This window comes from Saccostrea echinata, unplaced genomic scaffold (genome assembly GCF_033153115.1).
Source record: "Saccostrea echinata isolate AGI-Se365-2 ecotype Australia unplaced genomic scaffold, CSIRO_AGI_Sech_v1 ptg000010l, whole genome shotgun sequence".
In the NCBI taxonomy this organism is placed as follows: Eukaryota; Metazoa; Mollusca; class Bivalvia; order Ostreida; family Ostreidae; genus Saccostrea; species Saccostrea echinata.
In genome coordinates this window covers 10,383,889-10,396,328 of record NW_026889759.1, presented here as the reverse complement: position 1 = coordinate 10,396,328, position 12,440 = coordinate 10,383,889, and the positions used below count along the sequence as shown (strand labels likewise).

At 34.6% G+C, this 12,440-nt stretch overlaps 2 protein-coding genes across 2 annotated transcripts; both read left to right on the top strand.

Annotated features, from left to right (window-relative positions):
• The first annotated feature begins 2,595 nt into the window (after positions 1-2,595).
• LOC133184718 (uncharacterized) lies at positions 2,596-6,536 on the top strand. The gene is made up of 6 exons (XM_061319793.1): positions 2,596-3,015; positions 3,325-3,361; positions 4,650-4,778; positions 5,331-5,417; positions 5,839-5,983; positions 6,261-6,536. The coding sequence occupies exons 1-6, from the start codon at positions 2,728-2,730 to the stop codon at positions 6,343-6,345; spliced, it is 771 nt and encodes a 256-aa protein (XP_061175777.1). The 5' UTR covers positions 2,596-2,727; the 3' UTR covers positions 6,346-6,536.
• A 499-nt stretch (positions 6,537-7,035) lies between these two features.
• LOC133184717 (pancreatic lipase-related protein 2-like) lies at positions 7,036-12,311 on the top strand. The gene is made up of 11 exons (XM_061319792.1): positions 7,036-7,190; positions 7,392-7,657; positions 7,753-7,899; positions 8,005-8,113; positions 8,210-8,329; positions 8,404-8,523; positions 8,764-8,879; positions 9,216-9,354; positions 11,421-11,544; positions 11,734-11,934; positions 12,224-12,311. The coding sequence occupies exons 1-11, from the start codon at positions 7,088-7,090 to the stop codon at positions 12,288-12,290; spliced, it is 1,512 nt and encodes a 503-aa protein (XP_061175776.1). The 5' UTR covers positions 7,036-7,087; the 3' UTR covers positions 12,291-12,311.
• The last annotated feature ends 129 nt before the right edge of the window (positions 12,312-12,440 follow it).

The window sequence follows — 12,440 nt, the reverse complement described above, 5'->3', positions numbered from 1 at the left end:
TTTTACTTGTCAATGTATGAGAAATATTCCCCACCATCCACCCTCCAAAGACAGCTTTTATATACAATTTGTCCCTGTGATTGAATGTTTCTTTGGAAACTTCAAAATAATGTAAGTTTTGTTTCAAAGTTCGATAACTCAAATTATGTCCCTTTGAACAACGTAGACAAAGCGATCATTGATTTCGGCTTCATATTATGTAAATGTTTAAGCAATGCTAACGAGCAACAGGCTTGTATACTATATATAAGACGTTAGAGAGACATTCACACATGACCATTTGTTAAAGTCAGAGTAAATAACGGTTACGGGTAATGTCGCGTGTAAAGGACTTAGTGTGAGCTTATCTCACTAAACAAGTACTGCTAAGCAGTATTGAAAAGCGTCTTTGATTATTCTACAAAATCATCGGCGCTTTGTTTGAGGCTCAAAATATTCACTCATCAGTCAAACAGGAAAGCTTTTCTTTTTTTTCACTGTTTTGCCTAAGAATAAAAATTGACCGAGCATGTTTTAATTAGACAATACATCAAGCATTACAATGCAATGTATTGTAGGACAGTTATATATTTATTTAACTTCACTCGACACTCCAATTTTTTTCGGGATGTTTCGCATATATCCATATCAGTGTCTGATAATTTTGTCTTCAAAATTTCATTGCGAAAGCTCAAAGGGTTCTCGAGATATCACGCGGAAACGAAAGTGTTACGGACAGACAGAAATACAGACGGATGGACGGACAGACAGACCCAAAATATCCCCCACTTTCAGTGAAAGCGGGGACAATATCTTTAAATATTTTTTTAGTATTTTTTGACTCCTCTCAGTTACACATCACAAACGTTTATGTACGAGGGACCGTGAGTTATAGAATCGTTTTTGAGAAGAATTTGGAAATATTCTGTTTTCAACTGTTGTTTTTAGCTCTACTGGTCAGAGATCAGAAAAGCTTATGTGATAGTAAGGTGTCTGTCATCCGTTTGTCTGTCTGTCTGTCTGTCCGTCCGTCTGTAAACGCTAATTTTCCAAAACGCTACTCCTTCTACAAGTTTGGTCTGATTTCAATATAATTTGGCACATAACTAGACTACTGTGAGATACATAATTCTATTTATCGGTGTTTAATTTCGATGACGGTGTTGCCATGGTTACTAAAAATAGATATTTCTGGGACATACTTTCAAAACGCTATTCCTCCTACAATGTTGGTCTGATTTCATTAAAACTTGGCACACAAGTTGTTCAACTAAGATACATAATTCTGTTTATCGGTTTTTAATTTCGATGAACAGTGTTGCCATGGTTTACTAAAAATAGAAATTTCTGTGTAATACTTTCAAAACCCTACTCCTCCTACAGTTTTGGTCTGATTTCAGTGTAACTTGGCACACAAGTAGACTACACTAAGATACATAATTCTTTTTATTGTTTTTTGATTTTGTTGAATGATGTTGTCATGGTTACTAAAATCGAAATTTCTGTAAAATTCTTTTAAAAGGCTATTCCTCCTACAGTTTTAGTCTGATTGCATGCTACTCCTCCCACAATTTTCGTCTGATTGCAATAAATCTTGCCACAAAAAAGACTAAACCAAGGATCATTATTCTATTTATTGCTGTTACAAAGTTTCAAGTCCAAGTGCTACTTTTATCTTCCTTTGTTATAAGTACAAACCAGTAGAACTACAGTCTCGCCAGAGACTTCTGTTTTTTTTTTATTCAAGTACAATACAAAACCTCTAAGTTCTATAAAAAACTCAAATGTTAACACAATTTTCCTTGCAAAGTTCCAACAAAGTTCCTCAGTTCTATTCGTAATAGAACCGTTACTGTCGACTCGGATAAATAAACTAATACATCTTTGAAAAAAAAGTTTGCACTGAATATTTATGCACTAATTAAAACTCTAAGTTAATGAATTACATAAAATACAACTTGCGTCTAAACCAAACGGTGGGGTTGTTATGAAAATGAATATATTAACTGAATGTCATTATAAGTAAGGGAAAACGTAATTTACATACGAAGTAATTCATGTAAACGTTAAAAAAGTTAAAATATCAAATTATCATACGTCTGTTCCAGGTATCATACAAAGTGATTCATGAAGAGTTTGCTACTGAAAAAAATAGAGTTGTTCACGGACTATACGGACAACCCTCGTATAGGGATATCCTGTCACACATTTAATGCGTTTCAACTTTTACTGAATATAGAAAAACAAAAACAAATTCATACAAATACCTTTCTGTCAGGGGGTCCATGTTTTTGTCCTGTCCATGCAGGTATTGTTATAGGGTTTGCGAGATTACTCACTTGGTCGTTATCTTTACTTTTTAATTAAAAGTATATTGGAGTATGTTGATATTTTGAGTTTCCTTTTATATATCTCTCAATAAAGGTTTGATTGAATGTTGTTGTTGGGTCTTTGATGAACCAAATAGTTTTAAGCCCAGCATTGTTTTCTGTTAAAGTGGTAATGCAGGGGGATTGATTGATGCCAATGAATATTGTCAACGTATCTGTTATTATGACATTCGATACTTTCTTTCTGCAGGTACAAATTGAATATTGAGATAGGAGAGCAGTGATCAACATTAATCTCGCAGAGCACAATGCCTAGGTGATCTATTGATTTCTGGGAAATTTCCTCAGCAGCCTTTCACCACTTGCATTATGTAAGAAATCCGCAGTGGCAAATGTGAGTAGTTTTTTGCCGAAAAATATGAGTGACGTTCCTCATGCCTCATCTTCGCCTAACAAAGATGAGGGGCTTTCACAAGAAGGCTCTCCATTGCCAGCAGACGACAATCACTTACTGACGCCTGTGGACAAAGAGTCCGTAAAAATCACAAGAAAGTACGTTCCTGTGCTGACCAGGCCAAAGAAGCCATGTTTTACAGGAAGATTACGAATTGTGTACCTCGTTTTTGGTTGTCTCCTGTTTGTCGTGTCTCTGATATTAATGGTGGCTGGAACCATCAGAGTCCACCAGTGTAACAAGGAAGGCGAGGTAAGATTATCAAATGCTTTAATAAATTGATTGACGATCATCAATGATCAGTAAAGTGGAAGACGTGGAATTCCATTATAATCAACGATTTTTTAATGTCTTCAGCAAATAAAAAAATGTTTAAAGCGACACATTTTGTATTTCGTGAAGGATTTCAGAACAACAAAAACACACATTATAGCATTGTTGGCATACATTGCACAGACATATTATGATAAACATTTACTTTGGCAAAAGAAAGATAATTTTCACAATATTGAAGTTCTTGGCATTTGATGACAGTATATTTTTTATGTTTATTGATTTCAGATGGCTTGGAGTGAGCGCTTCATCGAGGAAAATGTTGGTAAGTTATAAATGAACACCTTCCGCTTCTACTGGCGAATAATTGCCAAGTCCCGAAGGTAGATTATTGTCTGTGATATATGAGGCGCTGTTTAAGTTATTGCCATTTAGTGATATCACCAATTCAATAAGTGATATCACCTGTTCAATGTTAAGTTGGTGTCACCATATCATGTTTCATAAACGTACACACCTTCCTCAACAGCTGATTAGCGAAATCTAATACCGGTACTGAGTTTAGCGCATGTGGAGTCGAGCCTGTATATGCGTTTGTATTAATAACGAGTTAAGATTGATTCAAAGCATCGAATCAGCAGAAGAAAAAGTCCAAGGAAAGCACAATATTTTCAAATAAAACACCAACAAAAACAAAACAAGTTGCAAGATAAACAGAAATGACACGTACAACTGATATATTTGTGCATTTGTTTAGAATCGAAATAAATTCATTCATCGATATGAAAATCATTAATAAATGATAAGAATGTATTATCATTCAAATGAAGAAGTATTTTATAATCAGATCCTTAGACGACAAAAAGGATAAAATTTTCCATCGCTACTACCCTGTATCTTTGTCACGTAGTGATGCCGATGATATCTGCAGACTATGCTACACGGCACTGTAATAGACAACACAATAAATGCGAAATGTAGAAGAAAATATCGTTGTGTATTATATTAGCGTTTATAAATTTGAATAAGCGGACAAAAAGCAGCGCGAAAGGCCATAAAATATAATTTCTGCTAAATCAAGTAGGTTTATAAGACTCAATGTGAATTAATAATTGCTCCCTTGAACAAATCTAAAAAAAAAAAGCATTGTCAAGAATACTTAGGACCTTTATGAATTACTCTGCATTATCATATGGTTTATTTATATACAGACTTTTTAAACTGAGTATTTTTTTGCACTTCAGATTGAAGAGCATTTTATCAAAGTGTTAAACGTTTGTCCTTTGATTTGGGATTTTTTCTTCCAAACTCTCAGGCTAATGACGATTTTGACTCTATTTTAAAGGTACATGTACGAGATCCAAGCATTTTACCATTCGACAAATTCCTTGCATTAAGAAAGTTGAACATCTTATTTATTTATTGAAAAAAATCCTTACACATGATAATTAAGGAATAACATTTAACCTTCCAATTAGAGGGATTATATAATGATAAATTATATAATAATTTGAGCACACAATGATTTGCCTATGCAGCCAATGTTATTTTCATACTATTGCAATTTCCGTTCACGTACTATCATGTATAGCAAGATGATTTTCTGAATGCAGATCACTTCGTCGCCACGAATAACTTTGCCCTTGAGAAGCCAACAAAACAAAGTTCCGACCACGTGCTCGGAACCAGAGGTTACTCGGAGCTTGCCGTGGATGGCGATAGTACAACGTGCTCCCAAACAGGTAAAGCTAAGAAAATGGCGATTAAGGACAGGCAAAGCGTTCCTCAATAATATATAATTTTTTCATTGAACTATTGCTACTTTAACATGTTTGCTCACAAAAAATTAGGTAACTTCCCAGGCATTTGTGCCAGATACCAGAGTGTAGGTTTTTTTTTTATATAATCCTTTTGGAAAATTTTTTTTTACCAATATCAAATATTTAAGTGTTTGAATTTTTTTAAAGACGTTTAGAAACTGGTTTAGAAATCAGAAGGTAATTAAAATTTTGAATATTTTTCATACATTACGAAGATATACAAAACAGATATTTGAGGAACGTATCGTCTGACCTTAAAACACCCCAACATTAAACAGTTAAGTAACATATAGAAAGACATCACAGTAAATATAAAGGGTTAATGTTCAGTTTCGACCGGCAGAATGATAAATTAAAAATGGCTTGACTTTTCTGAACATCTCAACACTTTCAATATTTCTATGTTCTTTGGAATTGAATGTAAAATAAGCTTATATTGATTCCTTATTTCTAACATTCCTTAATTAATTATAGATGAGGAAATATGGCCATGTTGGTGGGTAGATCTTAAATCCATTAGACCGATTGAGGCCGTCATTATTAAAGGAAGCCACGATCAAGGTATCATAATACGAAATTCTTCAAATATTGATTGTTTTTGCTTGAAATATTTAACCTTTCGCAAATAAAATCGAACATGTAACTAATGACCCACAGAATTGAAATATAAAATTTATAACTTCACGACATACGGTTTAGACTGAATGCTGGACTAGAATTGTGATGGTAACAACATTCTTATTCTCGGACCATCGTCAGAAACCCTGGTTTATTCTCTCATGGAGAGAGGAACGAAGCGAAATCAACCATGGGTTTCTGACAAAGGAGAGAGGAACTAAGCTTAATCAACCGTGGGTTTCTGACGATGGACTCGGAAGGTCTATTTGCATTACTTGATAGCTTTGCGCTTCTTTTGTTTTCATGTCCTACCAACCTAACTATAATCTTTTAAAATTAAATTGGAGTACGCTTCCTTTTTCAGGTCTTCGAAATATAAGTATAACAATTCAGAACACTGAGCCTAATTTTTCTGATTCAAAAACGAGCAACACAGATCCCTGTTTTAATCAGAAAGAAAAGGTATCCACTTCTATCGTAACAACATGTGGACAGAATACGGACGGCAGGTTTGAATTTCGCTTATCCTAATCATAATAGAATTGAATATTTGTAAACATTTATCAATAATTAAATATCATTATCATGTTTGGGGAATTATAATATCAAGATTTTTATTTAGAAAGGATTTCATTTTTTTTTTCTTCATTGAGAAATATCAAGTTTAAAAGTAAACTTGATTCGTAATGACATGCATTTTTTCCGTAGGATTCATTTCAATCCACATGGAAATGTCTTGTTGCTGCATACTATTTTGTCCCAATACAATTTTCCCCATCTCTTTAGATATGTGATAATTCGAAGAGAATCAGATGGCCAAAGTCCCCGGTCCTTAGTATTGTGTGAAGTACTGGTCACTCAGAGGATATGACGGCCATTACCTCACTTTGTCCTGACGTTCACCTCTAATAGGTCAACCACCAGAAAAATACCAATTATTGAGAGACTATGATATGTAATATAACACAGTATCTATTATCTTGATTTCTTGGAGGACATTGTGAGACAAGGAAATGGATCAGATAACATGTGTTGAGTGAAGGCTTGTCAAAGAGTTTAGAATGACTTTCTTTATTAGTTTTTGACAATAGCTGAAGAAGTCTGCCTTGAATATTTCAAATAATTGAAATCAGATGACTGCCATTTGTCTATTGTTGTTGGAAATATTTTATATAGTACATTTAATAATCGATATGTATACAAAATGTTAACGTACATGTTTGTCGCAATTGCGCTGCTGTATTTTCAGAACATTTTGTTCAGTAGAATTAGAGTTCCATTTTTGAATTTTAAATAATATTATACTGACTAAAAGAAATAAAGTATTTCAGAAATTTCTGTTTATTATAAATTTACACCACTCCTATCAAAATGGTACATATGATCTAACATATACATGTAATGAGACTAATAACATTTTTAAAACTTAATCTTTTTTCCTGTATATTAAAATTTTGTATTTTTCTTCCAAATCAGAAAAATAAGTTCAAGGAATTAAATAAAATTTATCCCTCGATACGAGACAGGATCATGTGCATATCAAGAAATCGTACGCAGATAAGGTCAACTGGCTAGATAAGAAATTCGTAGTCCAAAGCAGGACGCCTGTTACAATGTTGTGGGTAGTTGCTTTAGGTCTTTTGGGGACACTTTGGCGGGTTGATGCTAGGGTGCTTAGCAAGGACCAAGCTGAAACCCTTCATACCGTCCATAAACGTGAGTACATTTGATTCATTTTGTTTCCTGGCCTCAGAAACTGAACTGTATGATGTGGCAAGAGAAAGGCATTTGATCGTTGTTCATTAACATAAAGTTTAATTAATAATTTTTAAGAAAAGAGGGGTTGATTATGCATTATGTACAAATTTCATTTTTTCGAAAATCACCATGGTAATTCATAAAAAAAGGATTGTATAGGTTTTAGTGTTTGCTATGACGATCTTGGGTGCTACAGTACCGGAAGTCCTTTCTGGAGTATCCACAGGCCTATAAATTTTCTTCCTCAAACTCCACAGAAGATCAACACGAGATTCTTTCTATACACAAGATCTAACAAGGCCCATTACTCTCAGCTCATCGCCAACCACTACAGCAGCATTACTAATTCCCACTTTGATCGGAGCAAGGACACTAAAATTATATCTCACGGTTTTCTGGAAAATGGTTTCGTAGCCTGGATGAGGGTATGGTAACAATAAAAGTAAAAAAAATATTATATTGATTTTTTGAAAAGACTTAGTACACTGAACTAAAGTCCAAACTCCGAAACTATTCACAGAATATGAAAGACGAGTTTTTGAAGTCGGAAGATTTAAACGTTATTTTGGTTGACTGGGGCGGTGGATCTGCTTTCCCTTACACACAGGCCACAGCAAATACGCAAGTTGTCGGGGCAGAAATAGCCAAGCTAATCTCCGTCTTAAAGGTAATAGGTTTTTTTCCCTTTTTTGTTGCAATATTATTTTGATTTGTGAAGGCCATTATACTTCAGATAGAAATACAATAATGATAATATAAACATTTTACTCAGAAAATTTCCAATGCGGATCCAACAAAGATTCATATTATTGGACACAGCTTGGGAGCTCACATTGCAGGTTACGCCGGAGAGAGGACACCAAACCTCGGGAGAATTACAGGTTCATTGTCTATGTGATTAACATCGAAATCTTATGGGAAATATTTTTTTGGAGAATAATGACTTTTGGGATTACAACTTTTTACGTCTTTTCCAGGTCTTGATCCTGCGGGTCCCTACTTCGAGAACACTGACAAGGTCGTTCGCTTGGATCCCACTGACGCCATTTTTGTTGACGCTCTCCATACAGACGCCGAGAGTTTGGTTCCAAACATTGGTAAGTGCACACAAATACTAAATTTTAAGTTAACTGAATCGCAGCTATTCTTTATTTTTGTATTTTTTGAGCAGGATTCGGAATGATGGAACCTGTAGGTCACGTGGACTTTTACCCAAATGGAGGTAAAGACCAACCCGGATGTAATACTGATCCTTTGACACACATACAAATACAGGGAGGAATCTACGATGGTAAACCCCATTTTTTCAATTCTCTTAAGAAAGCAATATTGATTTTGAAATCAAGAAATACGCATACGGTATTACAGACCTCAATTCTATGGTGTACATCGGATGCACTAGAAGGCAAGGTTGTTTAATCACTGAAAAAATAAATTAAAACAGCAGAAATTCACAACATTCAGATACAAATTCTCATTGATGATCTCCTAGACAGTTTAAATCATTCTAACCAAAGAACCTTGGATTCAGGTACCAAACAGTTTATCGCTTGCAACCACCTCAGAGCTTACGAGTATTTCACAGAATCCATCAACAGTGTCTGTCCATTTGAAGCTTATAGTTGTGATTCTTATGATCATTTTAAGGTACGACTTCGTATCATTATCAGTCTTTGTAATGGAAATGTAAATGTTGATCCGATTTTATGATTTCGTTTTGGTACATGTAAACAAGTACTGTAGAATTAGTTTAAATCGGCGGAGGTGTCAATGTTCATGGGCAACCAAAATTTTACTGCTTCACGGGGACTTTATTTTGTAATATGGGTAACTCGTATATATGCAAAAAATTCAATGAATACCGTAAGTACCTCGATAATCTTTGTTCGTTTCGAATGTAAATTCACTGGTAAGGGCGACCCATAAAATCCACGAACATTGGTCCCAACGAACATTGTTGATTCCACACTCATCTATGAACAGGATGGAACGTGTCACTTGGATTGTTCCGTTGCTGGTAATTGTGGAAAGATGGGATACCACGCTGGCGAGTTAAAATCAGTGAAAAGCGCAGTCGGTAAAAAGTACTTCTTAAAAACAACAACACGTGATCCATATTGTGGTAAGTATTTTCAAACTTTTTCAGATGCACCAGGAAGCAGTGGAGTTATATACTTATAATTTGAAAGTATAATTTTACTATAAAAACACATTGGAAACAAACTTGTGGCAAACCAGTCAGTAGAGCGCTCGCTCCTTGATCGGAAGGTCGTGAGTTCGCGCCCCAGTTGCGACAACCCCAGGTCGATAAAAAAAAAAACAGGTAGCAACTGTTTCTTCGCCAAGCTCTCGGGTGTCTAGTAAAAGTCTAAATTTTAAGCACTTCACCGGCATCCAGTGACGTCTCATATGAGTGAAATAATCCTTCAAAGGACGTTAAACGGCAACAATCAATTAATCAAACCTAAGGCTGTTCAATGTTCTAATGAGTTGGGTTTAATTTGAATAAAAATATGTTGTTTTCAATAGGCATTAACACATCTCTTAATTTAAAAAAAATGATGCAATTTTGGCGAAGGAAGAGTTACTAACGCGGCGCGGGGAAAGAGAATCGAACCTCCCGATCACGAAGCAAACGCCCTACCACTAGGCTGGACAGCGAATAACAAGATTGCATTTGTAAAAGAGTTTCTAAGTGTACGTTTTTTTTCCAAATATTTCTCATCAAAATATGTTCTGCACCAAACTCTATTTCTTTGAATGCTTACATAAATGTTCCAAAAACTGTTACAGTTGAAAAAGACCATTTTAAAAGGTTATAAATACAAGGGAGTTCTGCTCTTTCAATTGGAGACAAAACTTCGTTTTTATTATGAATTCTGTCGAGGATTATGGCAGATAATGGGCAAATATAAAGGGGAAGACCTGGACACTTTGTCAGACTGGATTAAGTCTTTAAGAAATATATTAAAGAAACGTGTCAGAAAATTAAAAGATAATATGTGAACCATATATTCTTCCGTTTACTCTGAATCGGAAGTGGTAAAAGAATTAGAAAGACTACGTGAACAATTTGTTATGGTTCCAGCAAACAACACTTGTAACAATGTCGTCTTTGTAAGGTTCATTATTACAACTGTAATTTTGAAGAAGTTGGTTTCAGTACTACAACTGGAAATCCAACTAATACTCATAGTTCACTTTCTAAGAATGAAATTCTTCAAAATCACATATCAGTTTATTAAACTTTTAACATTCCAGTCAACAAAAGTGATTTTGTTCTGCCCTACCTATACTGGATTCCTAAAAGTCATAAAAAATATTTAACAAAGATACATTGCCGGGTCCAGCAATTGCTCTCCAAAGCCCCCATATCTACTCCTCACAAAAATGTTAACTGTTGTAAAGGAGGAACTTCAGATATACTGTGCTGCAGCATATATTCTAGAAGTGTGTAAATCAAATGTGGATTCTAAACAAACTCCAAAGAACTTTTTAGAAAATTAATATCACGGAATTTCTCAAAAGTCAGTAATATCAAAACATATGACATTTCGACACTCTAAACAACCTTTCTTCATAATAAATTAAAAACTAGGCTTTTTGAATCATAGACAATCGCTTCTTCAATAAAAATGGAATTTGGAAATGTTCATATGTGATTGTACATCTACAACTTACCATAGTAAAAAATCAGTCTGATTCTACACATAAGTTCTCTGAGGTTGGTATAAAAGTATGCTGGAGTTCCTCAATGACAACGTATATGTAGTCTTTGGAGACTAGGGCTTCCAACCATCTGTTGCAATTCTGATAGGCACTTATTGTGCTCCTTTATAAGCCAACCTGTTTCTATATTCCTACGAAGCAGAATTTTTGTCCAAAAACTTCTACATGAGAAAACAATTGCAGTGGCCTTGATATATCGACAACGTTTTATCAATTAACAATAGTTACTCCATTCAACTCGATATATACCAGTCAACTCAAAATAAAAGACACCACAGAGTCTTTCTCATCCGTTTCATATTTGTTTTATTGCCTATTGCCCCCCAAAATTGTGTCTCAATTCACTTTAAGGAATTATTAAATTCGTCGTGTTCATTGAATATTGATATAAATTGTAATATTGAACGATTCGACCAACGAAACAAATATACTTCAGTTTGCTGTATAATCTGTGTACAGAGTACCACTACGTAATCCGTGTTACCTTGGGTCATCCTTCTGGATCCCATGAATGGCGTGGGGAACTTAAGGCCAATATCCATGGCACAAACGGACAACTTGGTCAAAGAACTGTAACCGAAGAGTATGTATAATCTACATGTATATTTTCAATGTCTATACGACACTTCACCTTTATAGAGACTCTTTCTTTAATGCGTTATGCCCCAGCTGGAACATAGCAGATATGTCTGTTCAGGAATTAGAACTCACTTTTTCCCTCATAGCACCCAACTATTATTCATACCCATTTATATATTTTTTTAACCTACAGTTATGTTTATTTCCAACCTGGCAAGAGTTATTCTTACGTCATCGCAATACCTCATAGCATTGGTGACATCAAAGACGTCTCGCTTCAATGGGCTCACCACGGGTTGAGCGTGAACCCGTTCCAGTGGAATCTATTCAACCTTCGCCATCCAAAGCTTTATTTCGAAAGAGTAGAGGTGGTTTCAGGTGGCACTCATCAAAAGTGAGTGCTTAAATAATTTTACAGTTGTCATTTTTATTTCATATATTATGCTTTCATATTTTAAGTACCTACTCAATTTAGGCGAAAGAATTATCTAATTTGCTTAAAATCATCAAAATAATTTTGATTTGTGAATTTGAGCAAGAATGTGCTTTTTTTTCTCGGAAATATCGTAAGGTATCTTCCATAGGATTAAAAAAAAGAAACACCCCGCTACTGTTAGAACATTTGTGTGTTAATTCAGCTTTTCAAGTATAAATATTTAATCTAAAACAAACTTTTGTTTTAGAGTTGCCTTCTGTAGCACCGTAGGGACAGAAAGCGGAACTCAGAGAATCATCAACACGAAATGCTAACTAAAAAATTTTATATATTTATTACTGATATAAAACTATAAAAACAGCTGTTAGTTTCTTTTGTACTTACCTTTGATTTGTTATTTTATCTCCAAATTATCGATTTTTAAGAATTTGCATTCAAGAACTATTCCGAGAGAAAACATGCTT